This window comes from Puccinia triticina, chromosome 16A, assembly GCF_026914185.1.
Source record: "Puccinia triticina chromosome 16A, complete sequence".
Classification (NCBI taxonomy): Eukaryota; Fungi; Basidiomycota; class Pucciniomycetes; order Pucciniales; family Pucciniaceae; genus Puccinia; species Puccinia triticina.
The window spans coordinates 1,668,263-1,693,053 of record NC_070573.1 but is presented as its reverse complement, the minus strand read 5'-3'; the positions used below and the strand labels follow the sequence as shown (position 1 = coordinate 1,693,053).

The 24,791-nt window shown below is 48.0% G+C and overlaps 4 protein-coding genes across 4 annotated transcripts; all 4 read left to right on the top strand.

The window, feature by feature from the left end:
• Positions 1 to 1,383: 1,383 nt before the first annotated feature.
• PtA15_16A184 (uncharacterized protein) lies at positions 1,384 to 4,944 on the top strand (the record flags this gene model as incomplete). Its single annotated transcript, XM_053163849.1, has 9 exons — positions 1,384 to 2,077; positions 2,158 to 2,958; positions 3,030 to 3,083; positions 3,144 to 3,331; positions 3,403 to 3,774; positions 3,839 to 4,012; positions 4,083 to 4,339; positions 4,403 to 4,810; positions 4,875 to 4,944. 9 exons carry the CDS (start codon positions 1,384 to 1,386, stop codon positions 4,942 to 4,944), a joined length of 3,018 nt encoding a protein of 1,005 aa, XP_053027833.1.
• Positions 4,945 to 6,015: 1,071 nt separating this feature from the next.
• On the top strand, positions 6,016 to 8,737 carry PtA15_16A183 (uncharacterized protein; the record flags this gene model as incomplete). The annotated part of the gene is made up of 6 exons (XM_053163848.1): positions 6,016 to 6,183; positions 6,353 to 6,410; positions 6,516 to 6,952; positions 7,328 to 7,409; positions 7,501 to 7,853; positions 7,943 to 8,737. The coding sequence occupies 6 exons, from the start codon at positions 6,016 to 6,018 to the stop codon at positions 8,735 to 8,737; spliced, it is 1,893 nt and encodes a 630-aa protein (XP_053027832.1).
• Positions 8,738 to 16,580: 7,843 nt separating this feature from the next.
• PtA15_16A182 (uncharacterized protein) lies at positions 16,581 to 18,622 on the top strand (the record flags this gene model as incomplete). The annotated part of the gene is made up of 4 exons (XM_053163847.1): positions 16,581 to 16,846; positions 16,999 to 17,294; positions 17,386 to 17,738; positions 17,828 to 18,622. 4 exons carry the CDS (start codon positions 16,581 to 16,583, stop codon positions 18,620 to 18,622), a joined length of 1,710 nt encoding a protein of 569 aa, XP_053027831.1.
• Positions 18,623 to 20,608: 1,986 nt separating this feature from the next.
• Positions 20,609 to 23,329, top strand: PtA15_16A181 (uncharacterized protein; the record flags this gene model as incomplete). Its single annotated transcript, XM_053163846.1, has 6 exons — positions 20,609 to 20,776; positions 20,946 to 21,003; positions 21,109 to 21,545; positions 21,926 to 22,001; positions 22,093 to 22,445; positions 22,535 to 23,329. 6 exons carry the CDS (start codon positions 20,609 to 20,611, stop codon positions 23,327 to 23,329), a joined length of 1,887 nt encoding a protein of 628 aa, XP_053027830.1.
• Positions 23,330 to 24,791: the final 1,462 nt, after the last annotated feature.

The following is a 24,791-nucleotide window of genomic DNA, read 5'->3' as shown; positions in this document are numbered from 1 at the left end:
TGCTTCACAAAGCTACCAAAAAAATAAGATTCAGGGGGTCCAATTTCAAATAAAGCGGATTTTGAAATCAGTGGCCAAAAAAAATCACCTGCAGCTTTTGCTTATCCTGAGAAAGCTACATCATTTTGGTGCGCAGCTGCCCTTTGGAAACAATTTACCAGACAAAAAACCTATTGATCAAAGGTGCATGAGCAGACAAAATCAGAAATGCATTTTTGCCAACATGAACCCCCCCCCCCCCCCCCCCCCTACTGTGATTAAATGCTTTCTGGCTGGGAGTTGCTTACATAATGAGATCCAGAATTGTTTTTGGTGATAAGTTTACATATGCATTAGTGGTCTCCAAAATTGAAATCATAGATGCATGAACATAAGATCATAAGTGACTTTGGCTGGGATTATGTAAGCTTATTTTCCATTTTGAAGACCCCCAACAGTGACATATGAGGACCCTGGAAACCTCCAAAGTAGGCAGGTAACAAATGTATGAATTGTTTTCTCTTTTTCTTGTTTGCCAATTAGTGGTAGGCATGAAGTTGGTATGAATGGGTATTGAAACCCAAAAGGGTAGGCATCAACCAATGGCATAAATGTATGAATTTTTGCCCAAAATTTGATCAAATCTGCTACTCCCCACAGTTGAACCCGGGTTTTCATCGGGGTTTTGGGGCTCCCCGGGGGATTTTGCCTGAAGCATGCACCCCAAAATGTGCACATTGGGCCCTTCCCCGGTGCCCCCCGATGTATCCCAAAGCTACATCACCCGCATCGATAGGGGGTTTCCGGGGTCCTGACATGTTTATGTAGGAAGACTACATATGTACAGCATATTCAAATGGATGGCAAGGACACGGCCAGCTGGAAACAATCACATGCAGAAGGGGTGCTCGTGTTGCAAAGGAAATTGGAAATGGCGGCTAGAGTGTGACTGGAGAGGGGTTTTCTTGGGAATCGGCGAGGCGGGTGTGCTGGGCGTGGCTGTTTTTCCCAGCCTATGGGCGTTGTTATGGCGGGAGCTGAGTGGCTGCTTATGTCAGCCAGATATCCTCGCTCGGGCTCGGCCCTTCTCCTCCTGACCGCCTCCCACTCTCCACCACCCCCATCCCCCCCCACGACACGATGGCCTACGGCGCAGGACATCCATCCGGATCCAGCAGACCCCGGACGGCAGCATCGACGATCAGACGGCCATCCACAGGCCTCTCCAGGCACAACAACAACATCAACAACAACAACCAGCTCGATGACGATCTCTATCGGGACGAGGAGTGGGACGACGGAATGACCGAGGCTGAGCAGGACGAGGACGACTATGACGACGGGCGACGGGACCCGGGGACGATCGACGAGGAGGAGGAGGAGGAGGATGACGAGGACGAAGGAATGTTCTCATTCGCACCCCCACCCGAAAACTCAGCCACCAACCCACTCCCACCACTCCAATCCCCACCCTCAATCTACCAGCCCTACCAGCCTCAACAGACGCAGCAGCAGCAGCAGCAGCATCAGCAGCACCATCTGCCCCAACTCCATCTCCAGCAACAACCCCCACAGCCACAGCCGCAACTGCCTCACCATCAGCCCAACAGCACATTCACCCCCACCTCCCAACCCTACTCACGCTCCAACTCCGCCTCAAACCATCCCTATCCCCCCAGCCACCAGCAGCAGCCAACAGCGATCACCCCAGCCGCTGCGATCATTGCCCAGTACCACCAGAACCCGGAAACCAGGCTGCGCAAGCTCACCAACGGCACCCCGCCCAGCACCCTCAACTCGCGCGCCTTCAGCTCGGCCATCCCCCTCAAGACCGGCAACTCGGTCGACGAGGCCCCCATCATCGAACTCCGCACCGGATTCACCGCCGCCTCCCGCCGCGCCGCCGCCGTCCAGGATGGCGACCGGGACTCCGTCAAGTCCGGTTCCTCCCACAGCCTCCACAAGCTAGACTACTACCACTCCCAATCTCAGCCTAATACCGCCTATCGCCCCGATAAGCAGTTCAACTCCTCGATCATCAACCCTGACGATCCCAATGGCGGCTTCGGAGGACTCTCACTCGGCATGAAAGAGATGGGTACGTCGGTTTCTGTTCTCGCTTCAACTCACATTTGATTTTATTGTTATTTCTTTTACTGACCTTCGGTACTATCACAGACCGTGGCTCGATGGGCGAGGTCAAGCTCTACTCGGACACCCAGTCACGTCTCTCTCAAGGACTGGATGCCTACAACATCGAGGACTTCGAGATGGACGAAGAGGACTCGCCCTACCCCGAAGTCCGCGCCTCGGTCTCGAACATCGACGACCCGGAGATGCCGTGTCTGACCTTCCGAGCCTGGGTGCTCGGCCTGTTCTTTGTCATCGTCTGCGGCTCGCTGAACATGTTTTTCCAGCTGCGATACCCGGCCCCGTTCATCACCCCGGTGATCGTCCAGATCATCTCCTACCCGTCAGGCAAGCTCTGTGCGACCATCCTACCCGACACGGTGTACCGACTCCCGGGAGGGGAAGGCCTCAAACGGAGCGGGATCAAAGGCTTCCTCGATCGGATCTGGCCCCGCTGGCTCGGCGCCGGCGCCGAATGGTCCCTCAACCCCGGCCCATTCAACATCAAGGAACACACCGTCATCGCCATCATGGCCAACGCCGCCGTCGGCCCAGTCTATGCCGTCAACATGACCCTCGTCATGGAGAAGTACTACAAACGGCCCCCCGGCGCCGGCTTCGACTTTTGCATCGCACTCGCCACCCAGCTCCTCGGCTTCGCTCTCGCCGGTGTCACTAGGAGATTTCTCATTTGGCCCGCATCCATGATCTGGCCCTCTAACCTCGTCGTCTGTACCCTCTTGAACACCTTCCATGCCGAGGATGACGACGGCTCAGATGGAAGCTTGACCAGATTCAGGTTCTTCATGTATGTTGCCGTCGGCGCATTTGTCTGGTATTGGATTCCTGGTCAGTTTACACCCAATCCTTCTCAACCACGATTGTATGACAATCTCACTTTTTTTTTCTTGCATATACAGGATACTTGTTCACGGCGCTTTCGACGTTCTCCTGGGTGTGTTGGTTAGCACCACGTGAGTAGAATCATCTTGTTCAGCGGGAGTGCTCTATCACTGATCTATATGCTCGAGCAGGTAATCGACTATTGAATCAAATGTTTGGGACGGTCAACGGGCTCGGCTTGAGTCTCTTGACCTTCGATTGGTCACAGATCGCTTACATCGGCTCGCCCTTGGTCGTTCCTTGGTGGGCCGAAGTCAACGTGATCGTCGGCTTCATCTTCTTCTTCTACATCCTCGGGCCGGCTCTCTACTATACCAATGTCAGTCTCTTGGAGTGATACTGTTTACCGATCTCCACCTCACAGACTCAAAATGTTTTTTGTTGTTAAAGGTTTGGTCGCAAGCCTATCTTCCACTTGGAGGCACGGGTGTCTACGACCGGTACGGCCAACCATACAACACCACTAAGGTCGTCGACCTCAAGACGGGCTCGTTGAATCTGACGGCCTACCAGGAATACTCGCCGCTCTTCCTGCCCACCACCTTCACGGCAGTCTACTCGATCGCCTTCGCCCTCGCCACCTCGGCTATCGTCCACACCGCACTCTATCATGGCCATTCGATCTGGGATAAGATCAAAAATATCAAGACTGAAGACGAAGACGTCCATGCTAAGCTCATGCGCAATTATCCCGAGGTTCCTGATTGGTGGTACTGGAGTTACTTCATTGTCTTTATTGCCTTCAGTGTGATCATGATCGAAGTCAGTATTGCTTTTGTTTTGTTTCATACAACAACTGATTAACCGGTCTATCTTTTTTGACTAGGTTTACGATACCGGGTTGCCTATCTGGGGTCTCCTGTTGGCCTTGTTCATCGCTCTCGCCTACATCCTGCCCGGCGGATTCATCTTTGCGATGACCAGTCAACAGATCTCGATCAACCTGGTAGCCGAGATCATTCCTGGCTACTTATTGCCAGGCAAGCCGTTCAGCAACATGGTCAGTCTATCCTCATCTCACATGTGCGAAACAAGCAAACAAAAAAACTGATGATCACCATCCTCCTCAGTTATTTAAAACTTTCAGTGTCCAATCGCTCCTGGTCGGTCTGGCATTCATCCAAGACCTGAAGCTCGGCCATTACATGAAGATCCCCCCGAGGGTCACCTTCGTCGTCCAGATCGTCGCCGCCATCATGTCCGCCTTCGTCCAGATCGGCGTCAAGAAGTTCCTTGTTGCCACCGTCCCTGATCTCTGTGACAGGCACCAGGCTAATCTCCTCACCTGTCCAAACACTTCCGTCTTTTATTCCGCCTCTGTTTTATGGTCAGTCCAAAGTCCATTTTTTGGGGGCTATACTCATACTAATCATGTGTGATTGTTAAAAAGGGGATTGTTGGGCCCTCATCGGCAATTTGGAGAGGGCACGATCTACCGGCCTATCGTCTATTTCACGCTGATCGGGGCGGTCCTCCCGATCCCGTTCTATCTGATGACGAAGCGGTTCCCGAACAGCTGGCTGAAGTACGCCAACCTGCCGGTGTTATTGCTAGGCGCCTGCTGGATCCCGCCGGCGACGCCGATCAACTACACCTCCTGGATCCTCGTCGGCTTCATCTTTCAGTACGTCCTCCGACGCATGAAGTTCAGATGGTGGTCCAAGTACAACTTCGTCCTCTCCGCCGGCCTCGACGTCGGCACCGTCATCGGCGCTATCGTCATCTTCTTTACCCTCCAACTGCCTAAAGGCGGCCAGCTCGGGACGCTCAATTGGTGGGGTAACACCGTCTATCTCGAGTTCAGTCCTCCTTCACTCTCTCTCAATCCTTCGTGATCCATCAAGCTGACTCTTTTTCTTTAGAACTGACGACTTCCAAGGCACGCCCTATCTCGACACCCCGCCCGAAGGCTTCGGGCCCACCAAATGGTAGCCGCCACCTCCCACACGTCCCATCCGCCTCCCTGCCCCTTCCTTTTTTCTTCTTTGCAATCCTCGCTCGCGACTGCGCCCCTGCTTCTCCGTGTACCACCTCTCCCCCCTTCCCCGCCCGCCGTGTGCTCTCTCTTCCTCGTTCAAATAAGTATCCATGAAGTGCCCGTCTTCTCGCCCCCATTTGTCTGCTAATGAACGCTTTCCTTTCACCCTCTCATTCACTGACGTATAGACTTTTTTCATACGGTTTACTGTTTTTTTTTTCCTTTCTTTTTGTTGGACGTGTTTCTGTTGATATATATACATATATGCATATGCTTTACGTATGTATGTTCAATATATGTATATATATCTGTATATATTTTATCGGCGGATGTAAATATCTTTATTTCATTTCCCCCCTGAATCCTTCTCCTTCATTTCTCTTCTTTCCATTCCATTCCTTTACTTTGCTTCCCTTTTTTTGAAAATCTATGTTAGGTTTCTTCTGGAGTACCTCTTTTGCTTCCACATACAAACTCACATGATGTTACAGGTTTGCAGGTTATGCAGTACACGCTGTTGGAACAGGGCAGTGGTATACTCTTGTCTATCCCTTTTTTTTGGCTAGGTCTCGTCGTGTCTTTTGCTACTTTATACTCAGCTTCAACCAATTTCAATCAATCCAAAGATCATCAATATCATTTATTTATTGCGGCGACTATCCAGTCAAGACTGTTGTTGGGAGGGTTTTCTCCAATTTCGGAGTTGTTCCCCTGATATCCTCAAGACAAAAAGAATTTCTTGCGTGTTGTACTGTGGAAGGGCACCAAACCTTCACAATGTTGGGAAAGCACCTCATCCCACCCAAACCCGGGTTAAAAATTGAAGAAACGTTTAACAACTGTTGATAATCTCCTGGCAAAACCGTCGGTTGCCGCAACCATCACAGGCCGTCTTGAAGAGGTTGCGGAGACGTTATCTTATTTCAGGGTTCTCTCTCCAATTCTTAAGAGTCGTAAGTGATAAGCATATCTATGCAAAAAGGGCCATGATTGACCACCCATCAGCTGCCAGCTTTCGAGCGACCATGCACCCCGAGACTTGTTTGTTCCTGCTCCTCATTGGCATGAAGTTCTTGCCGGTCGGGAGGACCTTGCCCTGGGCCTTGATGGCGCCCGGGAGAGGACGTCCCACGATCGGTCAGAATCGGTCATCAACAGAGGACCCTCTCGACCGCCGGTTAACAACCAGATTTGTGCGTGCAAGCTCTCCGATCGCGGTTTCATAGGCATCAATCCGAGCCCCAGCAGGGGAGATTGCTCTCGGGCAGCGCGAGACGTCCTGTCTAAGTGCTGGGATTTTGTGGACCAACAACCTCCCAAGCTCCGCCGGAGCAGCTTTCGGTCGCCCCTCCCAGCTGACAGTCTAAGGCGCTGTTGGTCCAGCGGACGATTGCCAAGCTTAGGGTGTCGTCACCTAAAAGTTAAAACTTGGGATTTGTTGGTCACCCCCGTCAAAAAAATGATAGATTGAAGAGAACCGGGAGTGCAATCCCCGGGAGTTGCGTTGACATCCCCGGTGTCTCAGCCTCGAGGTTGGGGCTACCCTCTTGGTATTGTCGAGCTCGCGAGGCTTCGGATGTTGCCGGCAATCTGACGCCGACCACAGGCATGGCGCCGGTTGTTGATGCCGACGAGCGTAGAGCGCCGGTTGCGGAGTGTGTATTATGTAATGTCGTCCCCCGGGCCCCGAAGGCGCGTCGTTCTATGCAGTTGCTCAGTCTTCTGGATCGAACATTGTTCTACCGACACGAGATTAGTCGCAAGCTGGTTCAAGCTAAGTGCTACGGTTCAATCCGAGTCCAGGTATCCCTCATCGCTGGCACACTCCCGTCTGGCTTCCACATCAGACTCCGGTTTCCGAACTTTCCAGGTCTCCGTCAACTCGATTACCGATGCTTGCTCTCCGGGTTGCCGCAACTGTTACTATTCATTCTGCTGTTATCACCTGGTTTCATTGAGGTCGTAGCCCCGCGAGGAAGCTTGCCAATGTGTTTGTTTGTTCGGATAGCGGGGGTTCCCAGAAAATAAATAGCCGCCATCTTTGCCCAACATTTTTCAGAATCACGACATCCCTCAGGTGATCCAATCATTCTCACTGTGTTTAAACGTGTAGATATTCTTAGATTTTCGAAGCCGCCGTTCTCCCACATGGATCTGTTTTCTTTACTACTGCTTTTGCAGTTCCTTTCCGCATCCCAGGCCCAAACTCCAGGGAAAGTACAACAGGAGACTCCCCTGCCATTTTCCATAAAAGAATGTGGAAAGGGATCAGACTGCAAGGCTATTTCTGGTAGCCTGACAATTGACGCTAATTGGCGTTGGACGCATGATGCAAAGGAACACGGTACCAAGTGTTTTGACGATAAAGGCTGGACTTCAGCTTGCTCAGGCACTGGTGATGAATGTGCAGCAAAATGTGGTAAGTTCTTGTTTAATATTTACTTCCAACAAACCAACCCCTATTTCAATTCTTTTGATTGATTAACTGTTCATTATTTCGGGCCTTATAGTGATTGAAGGTGCTGGAGATTATCCGAGTACATACGGTGTCTCGGCTACAAAAGACTCTGTCACTCTGAAGTTTGTAACCAAGAATAACAATGGTGTCAATGCCGGATCTAGGATGTATCTCCTTGACAGTAGTGGAGCAAAGTACCAGATGTTCAAGCTGAAGAACAAGCAATTTGAATTCGATGTCGACGTCTCCCAACTTCATTGTGGTGTCAATGGAGCTCTATACTTTACAGCCATGGAACAGGATGGTGGTCAGTCTACTCACTCTGGCAATAAGGCGGGGGCAAAGTATGGCACCGGTTACTGTGACGCCCAATGTCCACAAGATATTAAATGGATAGAAGGAAAAGTGAGTATGGTATTCCTCTTTTCCATTCATCATATTTGAACTGCAAATCACCAGTCCTTCAAACTCAGTTTTCTTACCGATTCTTTTAGGCTAATAACAAGGGCTGGAAGCAAGGGGAAGGAGATGTTGGAAAAGGTTCCATGGGATCTTGCTGTCCAGAAATGGATGTTTGGGAAGCCAACTCAATTGCGCAGGCTTTCACCACGCACACCTGCCAGTCCGTGAAACCGACAGCTTGTACTGGTGATCAATGTGGAGGTACCGCTGCAAACCGATACAACGGACTTTGCGACAAAGATGGTTGTGATTTTGCTTCTTATCGCTGGGGTGCTACAGAATTCTATGGTCAAGGCAAGAAGGTGGATACCAGCAAACCGTTCACGGTGATCACACAATTTGTTACCAGCGACAAAACCGATAATGGAGAACTCACAGAAATCCATCGAATATATAAACAAGGCAACAACGTCATCAAGAACGAACCGGTCAAGGTCGACGGACTTGGAAAGGCCGATTCGTTGTCGGACAAGTTTTGTGCTGCAAATAAGAAAATGACTGGAGATCAAAATGACTTTGAGAAAAAGGGCGGCATGAAGAGAATGGGAGAAGCAATGAGCCAAGGAATGGTTCTTGTCATGAGTATATGGGATGATGGAGAAGCCAAGATGCAGTGGCTTGATGGCACCTACCCCCCTGGTAAGCCTGCGGATAAATATGGTGTCAAACGGGGAACTTGTGTTGCAAACAGTGGCGTCCCAAAAACTACCCGAGAACTATTTGGAAATGACCAGGTCATCTTTTCGAACATCAAGATTCGGCCAATTGAGACCACATCAGAAGAAAAACCTGAACCCAAACAGAAACGATCCACCTTCCACATCTAGAGAGTTTTATTTCTTGCTTTCTTCCTTCATTTTCTTCCTTTGACCTTCTTTGTACCAACTTCAAAAACTTGTCAAGGTCCAATGTGCGCATGTAAAAAAAGAACAACTCATGTATATATTACAAGCCAAAACCCAACTTTACAACCATACAACTTCCATTAATTGAATCATGTAGCACAAATGTAGACAATCAATCACAAAAGAAAGCTTTCCAATGTACATGCAGTGACCCCGCCATGTAAGCATCAGGATGGTGGACAGTGAGACATAAATCCTATGCTTACATTGAGGTATGCTTCTTAGCAAGGGAAGCATAAATCAATGTATTCTTATATAGGACTAGCCTACATAAGCATTTAGGGTGTTCAAAGTTGACTTCCATAAAATCATAATATTCTAACTATGGTGGGCCGCTACGCTATGCTACACGTTAGCATAGCGGCAAGAAGCGCCCGCCAATTTTGAATAGCGTTAGCGCACTTTTAGCGCCGCTGTGCTGCACTAATTTTCAGCGGCGCTAACAGCACGCCAATTCTATGTTAGCGTTAGCGCGCCGCTACAGTCGCTAGGCTACGCTAGGCTACGCTACGCTACAGCGCTTTTCGCAAAAAAAAAACGCTGCAGCGCAGCGTAGCGCGGGCTATTTGGCGCCCTCTGTGTGTAGTGTTAGTGCAATTGCTTGCATCTGCGCCAATGCTACTCTAACAGCTAAATCAGCTGCGCACCCTGTGCGCGTAGCGTTAGCGCGGAGACGGCGCAATTCTGCTAACGCTACACTAAAAGTTAGCAGAATTCTGCTACGCTACCCCACGCTAACGCTATGGTTAGCGTAGCTGGCCCATTGAGTGTTTGGATGGTACATATTTTTTTCAGCTTAGAATTTTAAGCTGAAAAAAATATGTTCCATCCAAACACTCAAATCACAGCAACATTTATAGAATGGTACAGCTAATGCGGAAAAGCTTGCCAAATTTTGTGGCCGAAATGACTTCTGCATTTCAGCCACAGGCCTGTACAGCTTCCCTGTACAGGCAGTCAAAACCCGTTCGCCCGGCTGGTTTTGCTTGACATGGGTGCCGGGCCGGGCAAGGGGTGAGGGAGGCAAGAGCGGCAATGGGCCGGATCGACATAAAATTGCTCCAGGAATCCAATGGTGGGGCCCTTGAGGCCCAAAAGTGGAAAACAAAGAAAATAGGTTTTTTCTTCTGATGGCATTCCTGACGTACAGGAGCCATACAGGCTTTGAGGCTGAAATCAGCGGTCCAAAAGCTGGCCGCAAGCTTTTCCGCGTTAGCTGTACATATGAAAGATTTTATGATTTTGTGTATTGAAAATTGTATGATTTTTACTTTGCTTCTCTTTTTTTGAAAATCTATGTTAGGTTTCTTCTGGAGTACCTCTTTTGCTTCCACATAAAAACTCACATGATGTTACAGGTTTGCAGGTTATGCAGTACACGCTGTTGGAACAGGGCAGTGGTATACTCTTGTCTATCCCTTTTTTTTTGGCTAGGTCTCGTTGTGTCTTTCCTTTTGGTACTTTATAATACTGAGCTTCAACCAATTTCAATCAATCCAAAGCTCAGAAATATCAGTTATTTATTGCGGCGACTGTCCAGGGACCGAAGTTCTTGATCATGATTGTTGTTGGGAGGGTTTTCTCCAATTTCGGAGTTGTTCCCCTGATATCCTCAAGACAAAAAGAATTTCTTGCGTGTTCATGTACTGTGGAAGGGCACCAAACCTTCACAATGTTGGGAAAGCACCTCATCCCACCCAAACCCGGGTTAAATATTGAAGAAACGTTTAACAACTGTTCATAATCTCCTGGCCAAACCGTTGGTTCCCGCAACCATCACAGGACGTCTTGAAGGGGTTGCGGAGACGTTATTATTGAGATCTTGGTAGAAGCATACTCATCAACCGGTCATGTAGTGATAAATAGAGATGTAACCTAAGTGAAACCTAATTGAGTGTTAGTTAAATAGTCATCGTGTACTGTTTCCTATTTCTCTTTTCTTCATTCAGTTTTCACTTCTGTTTCATCTCTCGTCTCACACATCAGGTGTGCTCGCCCGCTCGTCTCTCTTGTTCGTCTCGTGTTGTGTCCTGACACTCGCTGGTCTTTTAAAAGGTTCAATAATTTCATTCACTATTCTCTCTCTCATGTTCATGAAATTAATCCATTCAGTTTTCACTTCTGTTTCATCTCTCGTCTCACACATCAGGTGTGCTCGCCCGCTCGTCTCTCTTGTTCGTCTCGTGTCGTGTCCTGACACTTGCTGGTCTTTTAAAAGGTGTGCTCGCCCGCTCGTCTCTCTTGTTCGTCTCGTGTCGTGTCCTGACACTCGCTGGTCTTTTAAAAGATCCTCTGCGCCTAGTTGTTCTATAGGTTATGAGCCCAGAGTCCTAACTCTGAGGACGCGCTTATTATCACACGACCGAAATCCCTGCTATCATGTCTGAGTCTAAGAATCAAATCCCTGATCTTGCTAAAGTCGATTTTCCGACTTGGAAGCAAAAGATCCTCGGATATTGTCAACAGCTTGGATTTAAAACATACTTGACGACCTCTGTAGCTCCTGCTGGTACCGATGCTGCTGGATTACTTCAGTTTAACCTCAATCGATCAAAAACAGCCGGTATCCTCCTCTCTCACATGGGGATCAGCAACTTCAACCGGTTTGTCACTGACACCAATGAAGAAAATCCAGTTGAGCTCTGGAAACTTCTGACCGATCATTACGAGGCAAAGACTGAGGGTAATCAATCCAAAGTCTATAATGAATTTATGGCGGCTCCTTACAAACCTGATCTAGCCAACTACCTTGATAGCGTCAACCAGCACATCAAAATTATGACCTCGGCCGGCATGAAATTCACAGGGCCAGAACTCGACATCAAAGAGACATACATCGCGGAGACCATCGTTCTCAAACTCCCTCAAAAGTACGCGACAGCAAGGGATCTTCTTTACGCACAAAGACCCTTAACCATTGAGCAAGTCCTCAAAGCACTCGACAACACACGTCAAAATGCTAGCTTAACCTCGGTCAACATCAAGACCGAAGACACCGCGATGGCCGCCTCATCAAAAGGAAAAGGCAAGCAAACCAAGAGAGAATTCTGCTCAGGTGGAAAGCATAACCCGAAATGTGGCCACTCTGAAAAAGGATGCTGGCAACTCAAAAAGAATGCGAACACAGCGCAAGCGGATGAATCAGACAGCGGCGAATCAAGATCAACAGGCAATGGTCTGCGTTGCACCATCAAAGCTTTCGCAGCTATTGGCACACCTAACATGTGCTACCTGGACAGCGGTGCCTCGCATCACATGTTCACCAACAAGTCACTCTTCAAGGACTACCGATCCAAGTCTAGTCAAGTAGAACTCGCTGATGGCCATAGTCTTGAAGTATGCGGGAGCGGCTTTGTCAACATCATTGCCGAAAACAAGAAGATTATCCCTCTGAAAGCGCTTCATGTTCCTGGTCTCAGTGCGACACTCATCAGTCTCGGGCGTCTCTTCGAACGCGGATGTGAAATCAAAAGAACAGGCACATCATCCTTCGTACTGATCCGAGAAGGCGAGGTTGTTTTCAAAGCATCTGTTATTGGGGGCACCTGCATGGTTCACTTAACCACGACTCATGAAGGTCCGTCTTCGCCATCTCCGTCGGCTCGTGTTTCAGCAATCACTGACGCCAATCTTCTCCATAGACGTGCCGGTCACTGCAGCAACGAGGCACTGAAGCGAATGTTCGGCATTTCGGCTCCTAAGATCAAGTGCGACGCTTGTTCGATCTCTAAATCTCACCGTCTTGTCTTTCCATCTCATCTCCCTGAAGCCTCTCATCCACTTGAATCGGTCTATATGGACCTGAGTGGAAAAATTACACCCTCTTCGTTTGGTGGTGGTTTCTACTATTTCAAACTCACCGACTGGTTCACACGCTATCGTCATGTTTTCATCATCACTTCTAAATCAGATACTTTCTCAAAGTTTGTTGAATACTATCACAATGTTACAACAATTCACGGTCGTCCAATAAAGAACGTCATCTTTGACAGTGGAGGCGAATTCAATTCAAGAGAATTCACTGAGTTTCTCAAATCAAAAGGCGCCAACATCCATGTCACTGCGCCGTACACTCCTCAGCAGAACGCGGTCGCCGAAAGGGGCAATCGGACCACCAGTGAGAAGGCTCGAGCACTTCTCAAGCAGGCCAAACTTCCTGCTGAGTACTGGGGCGAAGCCGTTTCGACAGCAGTTTTCCTTGAGAACATCACTCCCGTTCGTAAACTAAAATGGAAGACGCCTCACGAACTGTGGTTTGGCTCTCCTTTTGACATCTCACGGCTCCGTCCATTTGGTTGCAAGGCCTATGTCAATATTCCGAAGAAGCTCAGAGACGGAAAATTTGGTGACACCGCAAAAAGAGGTTTGATGGTTGGGTATCAGCTGGGAATGCATAACTGGCGCATTCTACTTCCAGGAGGGAAGGTTGAGCGCTGCCATGATGTCACTTTTGACAAAACAGACTTCCCAGGAGTCTCCCTTTTCTCCTCAGCTGATCTCTCTGAGCACGTCGACTCTCTGGATCCCGCAGAATTTGAAGAACTCAAGCAATCTCCTCTGATTCCTGAGTCCAACGAAACTCAAGACGACGGTCAATCAGAGTCAAATTCAGACGATTTTGATCCAAAGGACTTGGTCGAATCAGAAATCGCCAACCCACCCAATCCCGTTCCCATGGCTCCAAATAATGCAGTCGTTGAAAATCAACCCAGGCCTAAGCCCGGCTGGGACATTGTTCTTGCACCGGACAAAGCCCCGAAAGATATCTTTTCCGCCATTGATGAATCCAACATTCTCGAACACCGACGACGGGCAAACATTTGCATCCTTGATCGTCTAGATGGTTTCATGCTGGATCATCTTCACCCAGATCCAGATATTCATGCTATAGCCTACATCTCGGTGGGGGTTCCTCAAACATACAACCAAGCGATGGCTTCTGGCGAGGCTGAACAGTGGAGAGCGGCAATAAATCTCGAACTATCGGCCATGGCTGATCTGGGGGTGTGGGAAATAGTTTGCATACCGCGTGACCATCAACTCCTCGGGACGATCTGGGTATTCCGGAAGAAACTCAACGAGGACGGCAACGTGTCAAAATTCAAGGCGCGATTATGTGCTCAGGGGTCTCTTCAAGCGGCAGAGGACATCCTTCACACCTATGCTCCGACTGGAAGATTCGCGGCCCTTTGCACGGTTGTCACAGTTGGCCTGTCTCGAGGCTATCAAGTCCATCAGATGGATGCAAAGAATGCTTTTCTGAATGGAGACTTGGAAGAAGAGGTGTATCTGCGTGCACCGGCTGGATTGGCCGTACCTCCAGGTCACTGTCTTTGTCTGAAGAAGGCCATTTATGGTCTTTGTCAGGCTCCTAGGGTTTGGTACTCCGCTCTGGCTAATTTCTTTAAATCTATCGACTTCCGACCATCTCCAGCCGATCCATGTCTCTTCATCAGTAACTCACCATCATGGGTTTGCTTCGTACACGTCTACGTGGACGATATGGTCATCGTCAGTCCCGATGTTCAGCAGTTCAAAGATCTCATTTCGGCTCGATTCAAGATGGAAGATATCGGTGAATTAAGGCATCTTCTGGGAGTCAAAGTGGCTCCTGTTGGCGACAAGCAGCTTTATCTCTCGCAGGAGGCGTATCTGGTCAAAGTTCTAGCGGACCACAATATGCTAGATGTCCGGCAAACCTCAGTTCCGATGGTTCCCAACACTCAGCTAAGCAAGTCCACACCTTTTGAACGTCAGCAGTTCGAACGCATCGGCGCGAATTACCGTCGTTCTGTTGGCATGCTCATGTATCTGGCAGTCTGCACGCGTCCGGATATTGCGTTCGCCATATCACAATTGTCTCAACATCTTGAGTCTCCAGGGATAACTCACTGGAGGGCAATAATACAGCTTCTTCGGTACCTATCAGGCACTCGCAATCATGGAGTTCTTCTCAATGGAAGATCAGAGTTCAACAGCATGAAGGTCTTCTCCGATGCTGACTGGGCCAACGACGTTCAAGACCGTCACTCATACTCAGGTTACATAGCTACATTCAATGACTCCATCATCTCATGGCGCTCGCATAAACAACCAGTCGTTGCGGCTTCAACAACTGAGGCCGAATACATATCTCTCTTCGAAGCTGCTCAAGAAGCAAAGTGGCTTCTCACCCTCCTCGACTCTCTCAACGTCAAATTGTCCGGAAAACTTTCTCTATTAGTGGACAATCAATCCGCTATTGCTCTAGCTAATAATCCCATGTTTCAACAACGAACCAAACACATCCCAATCAAATATCATTGGATCCGCGAGTTCATCAATGAAGGACGTGCTGAAACTCACTACGTCAGCACCAACGACCAACTTGCAGATTTTCTCACCAAAGCGCTGGCGAAAAAGAAGCACCACGACTCACTGGTCAAGCTCAACATCAACCGGTTTTGAGCAAGGGAGGGTATTGAGATCTTGGTAGAAGCATACTCATCAACCGGTCATGTAGTGATAAATAGAGATGTAACCTAAGTGAAACCTAATTGAGTGTTAGTTAAATAGTCATTGTGTACTGTTTCCTATTTCTCTTTTCTTCATTCAGTTTTCACTTCTGTTTCATCTCTCGTCTCACACATCAGGTGTGCTCGCCCGCTCGTCTCTCTTGTTCGTCTCGTGTTGTGTCCTGACACTCGCTGGTCTTTTAAAAGGTTCAATAATTTCATTCACTATTCTCTCTCTCATGTTCATGAAATTAATCCATTCAGTTTTCACTTCTGTTTCATCTCTCGTCTCACACATCAGGTGTGCTCGCCCGCTCGTCTCTCTTGTTCGTCTCGTGTCGTGTCCTGACACTCGCTGGTCTTTTAAAAGGTGTGCTCGCCCGCTCGTCTCTCTTGTTCGTCTCGTGTCGTGTCCTGACACTCGCTGGTCTTTTAAAAGATCCTCTGCGCCTAGTTGTTCTATAGTTATCTTATTTTGGGGTTATCTCTCCAGTTTTTGGGGGTCGTGAGTGAAAACCATCTATGCACAAAGGAAATCGGTGTAAAAAGGGCCATGATTGACCACCCATCAGCTGCCAGCTTTCGAGCGACCATGCACCCCGAGACTTGTTTGTTCCTGCTCCTCATTGGCATGAAGTTCTTGCCGGTCGGGAGGACCTTGCCCTGGGCCTTGATGGCGCCCGGGAGAGGACGTCCCACGATCGGTCAGAATCGGTCATCAACAGAGGACCCTCTCGACCGCCGGTTAACAACCAGATTTGTGCGTGCAAGCTCTCCGATCGCGGTTTCATAGGCATCAATCCGAGCCCCAGCAGGGGAGATTGCTCTCGGGCAGCGCGAGACGTCCTGTCTAAGTGCTGGGATTTTGTGGACCAACAACCTCCCAAGCTCCGCCGGAGCAGCTTTCGGTCGCCCCTCCCAGCTGACAGTCTAAGGCGCTGTTGGTCCAGCGGACGATTGCCAAGCTTAGGGTGTCGTCACCTAAAAGTTAAAACTTGGGATTTGTTGGTCACCCCCGTCAAAAAAATGATAGATTGAAGAGAACCGGGAGTGCAATCCCCGGGAGTTGCGTTGACATCCCCGGTGTCTCAGCCTCGAGGTTGGGGCTACCCTCTTGGTATTGTCGAGCTCGCGAGGCTTCGGATGTTGCCGGCAATCTGACGCCGACCACAGGCATGGCGCCGGTTGTTGATGCCGACGAGCGTAGAGCGCCGGTTGCGGAGTGTGTATTATGTAATGTCGTCCCCCGGGCCCCGAAGGCGCGTCGTTCTATGCAGTTGCTCAGTCTTCTGGATCGAACATTGTTCTACCGACACGAGATTAGTCGCAAGCTGGTTCAAGCTAAGTGCTACGGTTCAATCCGAGTCCAGGTATCCCTCATCGCTGGCACACTCCCGTCTGGCTTCCACATCAGACTCCGGTTTCCGAACTTTCCAGGTCTCCGTCAACTCGATTACCGATGCTTGCTCTCCGGGTTGCCGCAACTGTTACTATTCATTCTGCTGTTATCACCTGGTTTCATTGAGGTCGTAGCCCCGTGAGGAAGCTTGCCAATGTGTTTGTTTGTTCGGATAGCGGGGGTTCCCGGAAGATAAATAGCCGCCATCTTTGCCCAACATTTTCAGAATCACGACATCCCTCAGGTGATACAATCATTCTCACTGTGTTTAAACGTGTAGATATTCCTAGATTTTCGAAGCCGCCGTTCTCCCACATGGATCTGTTTTCTTTACTACTGCTTTTGCAGTTCCTTTCCGCATCCCAGGCCCAAACTCCAGGGAAAGTACAACAGGAGACTCCCCTGCCATTTTCCATAAAAGAATGTGGAAAGGGATCAGACTGCAAGGCTATTTCTGGTAGCCTGACGATTGACGCTAATTGGCGTTGGACGCATGATGCAAATGAACAGGGTACCAAGTGTTTTGATGATAAAGGCTGGACTTCAGCTTGCTCAGGCACTGGTGATGAATGTGCAGCAAAATGTGGTAAGTTCTTGTTTAATATTTACTTCCAACAAACCAACCCCTATTTCAATTCTTTTGATTGATTAACTGTTCATTATTTCGGGCCTTATAGTGATTGAAGGTGCTGGAGATTATCCGAGTACATACGGTGTCTCGGCTACAAAAGACTCTGTCACTCTGAAGTTCGTAACCAAGAATAACAATGGTGTCAATGCCGGATCTAGGATGTATCTCCTTGACAGTAGTGGAGAAAAGTACCAGATGTTCAAGCTTAAGAACAAGCAATTTGAATTTGATGTCGACGTCTCCCAACTTCATTGTGGTGTCAATGGAGCTCTATACTTTACAGCCATGGAACAGGATGGTGGTCAGTCTACTCACTCTGGCAATAAGGCGGGGGCAAAGTATGGCACCGGTTACTGTGACGCCCAATGTCCACAAGATATTAAATGGATAGAAGGAAAAGTGAGTATGGTATTCCTCTTTTCCATTCATCATATTTGAACTGCAAATCACCAGTCCTTCAAACTCAGTTTTCTTACCGATTCTTTTAGGCTAATAACAAGGGCTGGAAGCAAGGGGAAGGAGATGTTGGAAAAGGTTCCATGGGATCTTGCTGTCCAGAAATGGATGTTTGGGAAGCCAACTCAATTGCGCAGGCTTTCACCACGCACACCTGCCAGTCCGTGAAACCGACAGCTTGTACTGGTGATCAATGTGGAGGTACCGCTGCAAACCGATACAACGGACTTTGCGACAAAGATGGTTGTGATTTTGCTTCTTATCGCTGGGGTGCTACAGAATTCTATGGTCAAGGCAAGAAGGTGGATACCAGCAAACCGTTCACGGTGATCACGCAATTTGTTACCAGCGACAAAACCGATAATGGAGAACTCACAGAAATCCATCGAATATATAAACAAGGCAACAACGTCATCAAGAACGAACCGGTCAAGGTCGACGGACTTGGAAAGGCCGATTTGTTGTCAGACAAGTTTTGTGCTGCAAATAAGAAAATGACTGGAGATCAAAATGACTTTGAGAAAAAGGGCGGCATGAAGAGAATGGGAGAAGCAATGAGCCAAGGAATGGTTCTTGTCATGAGTATATGGGACGATGGAGAAGCCAAGATGCAGTGGCTTGATGGCACCTACCCCCCTGGTAAGCCTGCAGATAAATATGGTGTCAAACGGGGAACTTGTGATGCAAACACTGGCGTCCCAGAAACTACCCGAGAACTATTTGGAAATGACCAGGTCATCTTTTCGAACATCAAGATTAGGCCAATTGAGACCACATCAGAAGAAACACCTGCACCCAAACAGAAACGATCCACCTTCCACATCTAGAGAGTTTTATTTCTTGCTTTCTTCCTTCATTTTCTTCCTTTGACCTTCTTTGTACCAACTTCAAAAACTTGTCAAGGTCCAATGTGCGCATGTAAAAAAAGAACAACTCATGTATACACTACAAGCCAAAACCCAACTTTACAACCATACAACTTCCATTGCTTGTATCATGTAGAACAAATGTAGACAATCAATCATCAATGAAATCTTTCCAATGTACATACAGTGACCCCGCCATGTAAGCATCAGGATGGTGGACAGTGGGACATAAATCCTATGCTTACATCAAGATATGCTTCTTAGCAAGGGAAGCATAAATCAATGTATTCTTATATAGGACTAGCCTACATAAGCATTTAGGGTGTTCAAAGCTGACTTCCATAAAATCATAATATTCTAACTATGGTGGGCCGCTACGCTATGCTACACATTAGCGTAGCGGCAAGAAGCGCCCGCCAATTTTGAATAGCGTTAGCGCACTTTTAGCGCCGCTGTGCTGCGCTAATTTTCAGCGGCGCTAACAGCGCGCCAATTCTATGTTAGCGTTAGCGCTCCGCTACAGTCGCTAGGCTACGCTACGCTGCGCTACAGCGCTTTTCGCGAAAAAAAAGTGCTGTAGCGCAGCGTAGCGCGCGCTATTTGGCGCCCTCTGTGTGTAGTGTTAGTGCAATTGCTCGCATCTGCGCTAACGCTACTCTAACAGCTAAATCAGCTGCGCACCTGTGCGCGTAGCGTTAGCGCGGAGACGGCGCAATTCTGCTAACGCTACACTAAAAGTTAGCAGAATTCTGCTACGCTACCCCACGCTAACGCTATGGTTAGCGTAGCTGGCCCATTGAGTGTTTGGATGGTACATATTTTTTTCAGCTTAGAATTTTAAGCTGAAAAAAATATGTTCCATCCAAGCACTCAAATCACAGCAACATTTATAGAATGGTACAGCTAATGCGGAAAAGCTTGCCAAATTTTGTGGCCGAAATGACTTCTGCATTTCAGCCACAGGCCTGTACAGCTTCCCTGTACAGGCAGTCAAAACCCGTTCGCCCGGCTGGTTTTGCTTGACATGGGTGCCGGGCCGGGCAAGGGGTGAGGGAGGCAAGAGCGGCAATGGGCCGGATCGACATAAAATTGCTCCAGGAATCCAATGGTGGGGCCCTTGAGGCCCAAAAGTGGAAAACAAAGAAAATAGGGTTTTTCTTCTGATGGCATTCCTGACGTACAGGAGCCATACAGGCTTTGAGGCTGAAATCAGCGGTCCAAAAGCTGGCCGCAAGCTTTTCCGCGTTAGCTGTACATATGAAAGATTTTATGATTTTGTGTATTGAAAATTGTATGATTTTTACTTTGCTTCTCTTTTTTTGAAAATCTATGTTAGGTTTCTTCTGGAGTACCTCTTTTGCTTCCACATAAAAACTCACATGATGTTACAGGTTTGCAGGTTATGCAGTACACGCTGTTGGAACAGGGCAGTGGTATACTCTTGTCTATCCCTTTTTTTTTGGCTAGGTCTCGTTGTGTCTTTCCTTTTGGTACTTTATAATACTGAGCTTCAACCAATTTCAATCAATCCAAAGCTCAGAAATATCAGTTATTTATTGCGGCGACTGTCCAGGGACCGAAGTTCTTGATCATGATTGTTGTTGGGAGGGTTTTCTCCAATTTCGGAGTTGTTCCCCTGATATCCTCAAGACAAAAAGAATTTCTTGCGTGTTGTACTGTGGAAGGGCACCAAACCTTCACAATGTTGGGAAAGCACCTCATCCCACCCAAACCCGGGTTAAAATATATTGAAGAAACGTTTAACAACTGTTCATAATCTCCTGGCCAAACCGTTGGTTCCCGCAACCATCACAGGACGTCTTGAAGGGGTTGCGGAGACGTTATCTTATTTTGGGGGTCGTGAGTGAAAACCATCTATGCACAAAGGAAATCGGTGTAAAAAGGGCCATGATTGACCACCCATCAGCTGCCAGCTTTCGAGCGACCATGCACCCCGAGACTTGTTTGTTCCTGCTCCTCATTGGCATGAAGTTCTTGCCGGTCGGGAGGACCTTGCCCTGGGCCTTGATGGCGCCCGGGAGAGGACGTCCCACGATCGGTCAGAATCGGTCATCAACAGAGGACCCTCTCGACCGCCGGTTAACAACCAGATTTGTGCGTGCAAGCTCTCCGATCGCGGTTTCATAGGCATCAATCCGAGCCCCAGCAGGGGAGATTGCTCTCGGGCAGCGCGAGACGTCCTGTCTAAGTGCTGGGATTTTGTGGACCAACAACCTCCCAAGCTCCGCCGGAGCAGCTTTCGGTCGCCCCTCCCAGCTGACAGTCTAAGGCGCTGTTGGTCCAGCGGACGATTGCCAAGCTTAGGGTGTCGTCACCTAAAAGTTAAAACTTGGGATTTGTTGGTCACCCCCGTCAAAAAAATGATAGATTGAAGAGAACCGGGAGTGCAATCCCCGGGAGTTGCGTTGACATCCCCGGTGTCTCAGCCTCGAGGTTGGGGCTACCCTCTTGGTATTGTCGAGCTCGCGAGGCTTCGGATGTTGCCGGCAATCTGACGCCGACCACAGGCATGGCGCCGGTTGTTGATGCCGACGAGCGTAGAGCGCCGGTTGCGGAGTGTGTATTATGTAATGTCGTCCCCCGGGCCCCGAAGGCGCGTCGTTCTATGCAGTTGCTCAGTCTTCTGGATCGAACATTGTTCTACCGACACGAGATTAGTCGCAAGCTGGTTCAAGCTAAGTGCTACGGTTCAATCCGAGTCCAGGTATCCCTCATCGCTGGCACACTCCCGTCTGGCTTCCACATCAGACTCCGGTTTCCGAACTTTCCAGGTCTCCGTCAACTCGATTACCGATGCTTGCTCTCCGGGTTGCCGCAACTGTTACTATTCATTCTGCTGTTATCACCTGGTTTCATTGAGGTCGTAGCCCCGTGAGGAAGCTTGCCAATGTGTTTGTTTGTTCGGATAGCGGGGGTTCCCGGAAGATAAATAGCCGCCATCTTTGCCCAACATTTTCAGAATCACGACATCCCTCAGGTGATACAATCATTCTCACTGTGTTTAAACGTGTAGATATTCCTAGATTTTCGAAGCCGCCGTTCTCCCACATGGATCTGTTTTCTTTACTACTGCTTTTGCAGTTCCTTTCCGCATCCCAGGCCCAAACTCCAGGGAAAGTACAACAGGAGACTCCCCTGCCATTTTCCATAAAAGAATGTGGAAAGGGATCAGACTGCAAGGCTATTTCTGGTAGCCTGACGATTGACGCTAATTGGCGTTGGACGCATGATGCAAATGAACAGGGTACCAAGTGTTTTGATGATAAAGGCTGGACTTCAGCTTGCTCAGGCACTGGTGATGAATGTGCAGCAAAATGTGGTAAGTTCTTGTTTAATATTTACTTCCAACAAACCAACCCCTATTTCAATTCTTTTGATTGATTAACTGTTCATTATTTCGGGCCTTATAGTGATTGAAGGTGCTGGAGATTATCCGAGTACATACGGTGTCTCGGCTACAAAAGACTCTGTCACTCTGAAGTTCGTAACCAAGAATAACAATGGTGTCAATGCCGGATCTAGGATGTATCTCCTTGACAGTAGTGGAGAAAAGTACCAGATGTTCAAGCTTAAGAACAAGCAATTTGAATTTGATGTCGACGTCTCCCAACTTCATTGTGGTGTCAATGGAGCTCTATACTTTACAGCCATGGAACAGGATGGTGGTCAGTCTACTCACTCTGGCAATAAGGCGGGGGCAAAGTATGGCACCGGTTACTGTGACGCCCAATGTCCACAAGATATTAAATGGATAGAAGGAAAAGTGAGTATGGTATTCCTCTTTTCCATTCATCATATTTGAACTGCAAATCACCAGTCCTTCAAACTCAGTTTTCTTACCGATTCTTTTAGGCTAATAACAAGGGCTGGAAGCAAGGGGAAGGAGATGTTGGAAAAGGTTCCATGGGATCTTGCTGTCCAGAAATGGATGTTTGGGAAGCCAACTCAATTGCGCAGGCTTTCACCACGCACACCTGCCAGTCCGTGAAACCGACAGCTTGTACTGGTGATCAATGTGGAGGTACCGCTGCAAACCGATACAACGGACTTTGCGACAAAGATGGTTGTGATTTTGCTTCTTATCGCTGGGGTGCTACAGAATTCTATGGTCAAGGCAAGAAGGTGGATACCAGCAAACCGTTCACGGTGATCACACAATTTGTTACCAGCGACAAAACCGATAATGGAGAACTCACAGAAATCCATCGAATATATAAACAAGGCAACAACGTCATCAAGAACGAACCGGTCAAGGTCGACGGACTTGGAAAGGCCGATTTGTTGTCAGACAAGTTTTGTGCTGCAAATAAGAAAATGACTGGAGATCAAAATGACTTTGAGAAAAAGGGCGGCATGAAGAGAATGGGAGAAGCAATGAGCCAAGGAATGGTTCTTGTCATGAGTATATGGGACGATGGAGAAGCCAAGATGCAGTGGCTTGATGGCACCTACCCCCCTGGTAAGCCTGCAGATAAATATGGTGTCAAACGGGGAACTTGTGATGCAAACACTGGCGTCCCAGAAACTACCCGAGAACTATTTGGAAATGACCAGGTCATCTTTTCGAACATCAAGATTAGGCCAATTGAGACCACATCAGAAGAAACACCTGCACCCAAACAGAAACGATCCACCTTCCACATCTAGAGAGTTTTATTTCTTGCTTTCTTCCTTCATTTTCTTCCTTTGACCTTCTTTGTACCAACTTCAAAAACTTGTCAAGGTCCAATGTGCGCATGTAAAAAAAGAACAACTCATGTATACACTACAAGACAAAACCCAACTTTACAACCATACAACTTCCATTACTTGTATCATGTAGAACAAATGTAGACAATCAATCATCAATGAAATCTTTCCAATGTACATACAGTGACCCCGCCATGTAAGCATCAGGATGCTGGACAGTTGGACACAAATCCTATGCTTACATCAAGCTATGCTTCTTAGCAAGGGAAGCATAAATCACTGTATGCTTATATAGGACTAGCCTACATAAGCATTTAGGTTGTTCAAAGTTGACTTGCATAAAATCATAACACCATAAAATCAACGCTGAAACAATCCAATACATGGAGTGTATCTGGTAAATGTTTTTCATTGAAGATGTAGACCTACATGTCCTATTTTTTGTTTTCAGCCATCATATACATAATAATGGCTAAAAACTAAAAATAGGACATGTAGGTATGCATCTTCAATGAAAAACGTTTACCAGATACACTCCATGTATTGTATTTGTTTCAGCGTTGATAAAATCATAAAATTCTAACTATGGTGGGCCGCTACACTATTTCAGCGCTACGCGTTAGTGTAGCGGCAAAAAGCGCCCGCCAATTTTGAATAGTGTTACAGCGCTAGCGCGCTCTTAGCACCGCTATGCTGTGCTAACAGCGCGCCAATTCTACGTTAGCGTTAGCGCGCCGCTACAGTTGCTAGGCTACACTACGCTGCGCTACAGTGCTTTTCGCGGATTACTCGCATCTGCGCTAACGCTACGCTAACAGCTGAATTAGCTGTGCACCCTGTGCGCGTAGCGTTAGCGCGGAGACGGCCCAATTCCGCCAACGCTATGCTAAAAGTTAGCAGAATTCTGCTACGCTACGCCACGCTAACGCTATGGTTAGCGTAGCTGGCCCATTGAGTGAATTTCTAAGCTGAAAGAAATATGTACCATCCAAACACTCAAATTACCGCAACATTTCTAGAATGGTACATGTGAAATCATCACTTGAAAGTTTTATGATTTTATGATTTTGTGTATTGAAAATTTTATGATTTCAACTTTGAACAACTTATAAATTGTAAATTCCTAGGGCAATTCATGCTTAGGTCGTGTGGCTTGAGGTATTTGGGAAGCAGATGATTGGGATATTGTGAGGATTTTGAAGAAAAGAGCTTTTACCTGCCTACATTTTTGAGGTTGATGAGCTGTAGTTCGGAGATTCTTACGGTTTCAAAGATGAAGATCAGTAGTATCTATGGCCCCTCTGCCTCTTTTCCCATTCCTATATAAGCATATTTTTGTTTTCTCCACCCAATCTTCCATGCATAAAAAGCATCAAATTTGTGGTAACCAAAAATGGTAGATGGAAATCGTATGCTTACA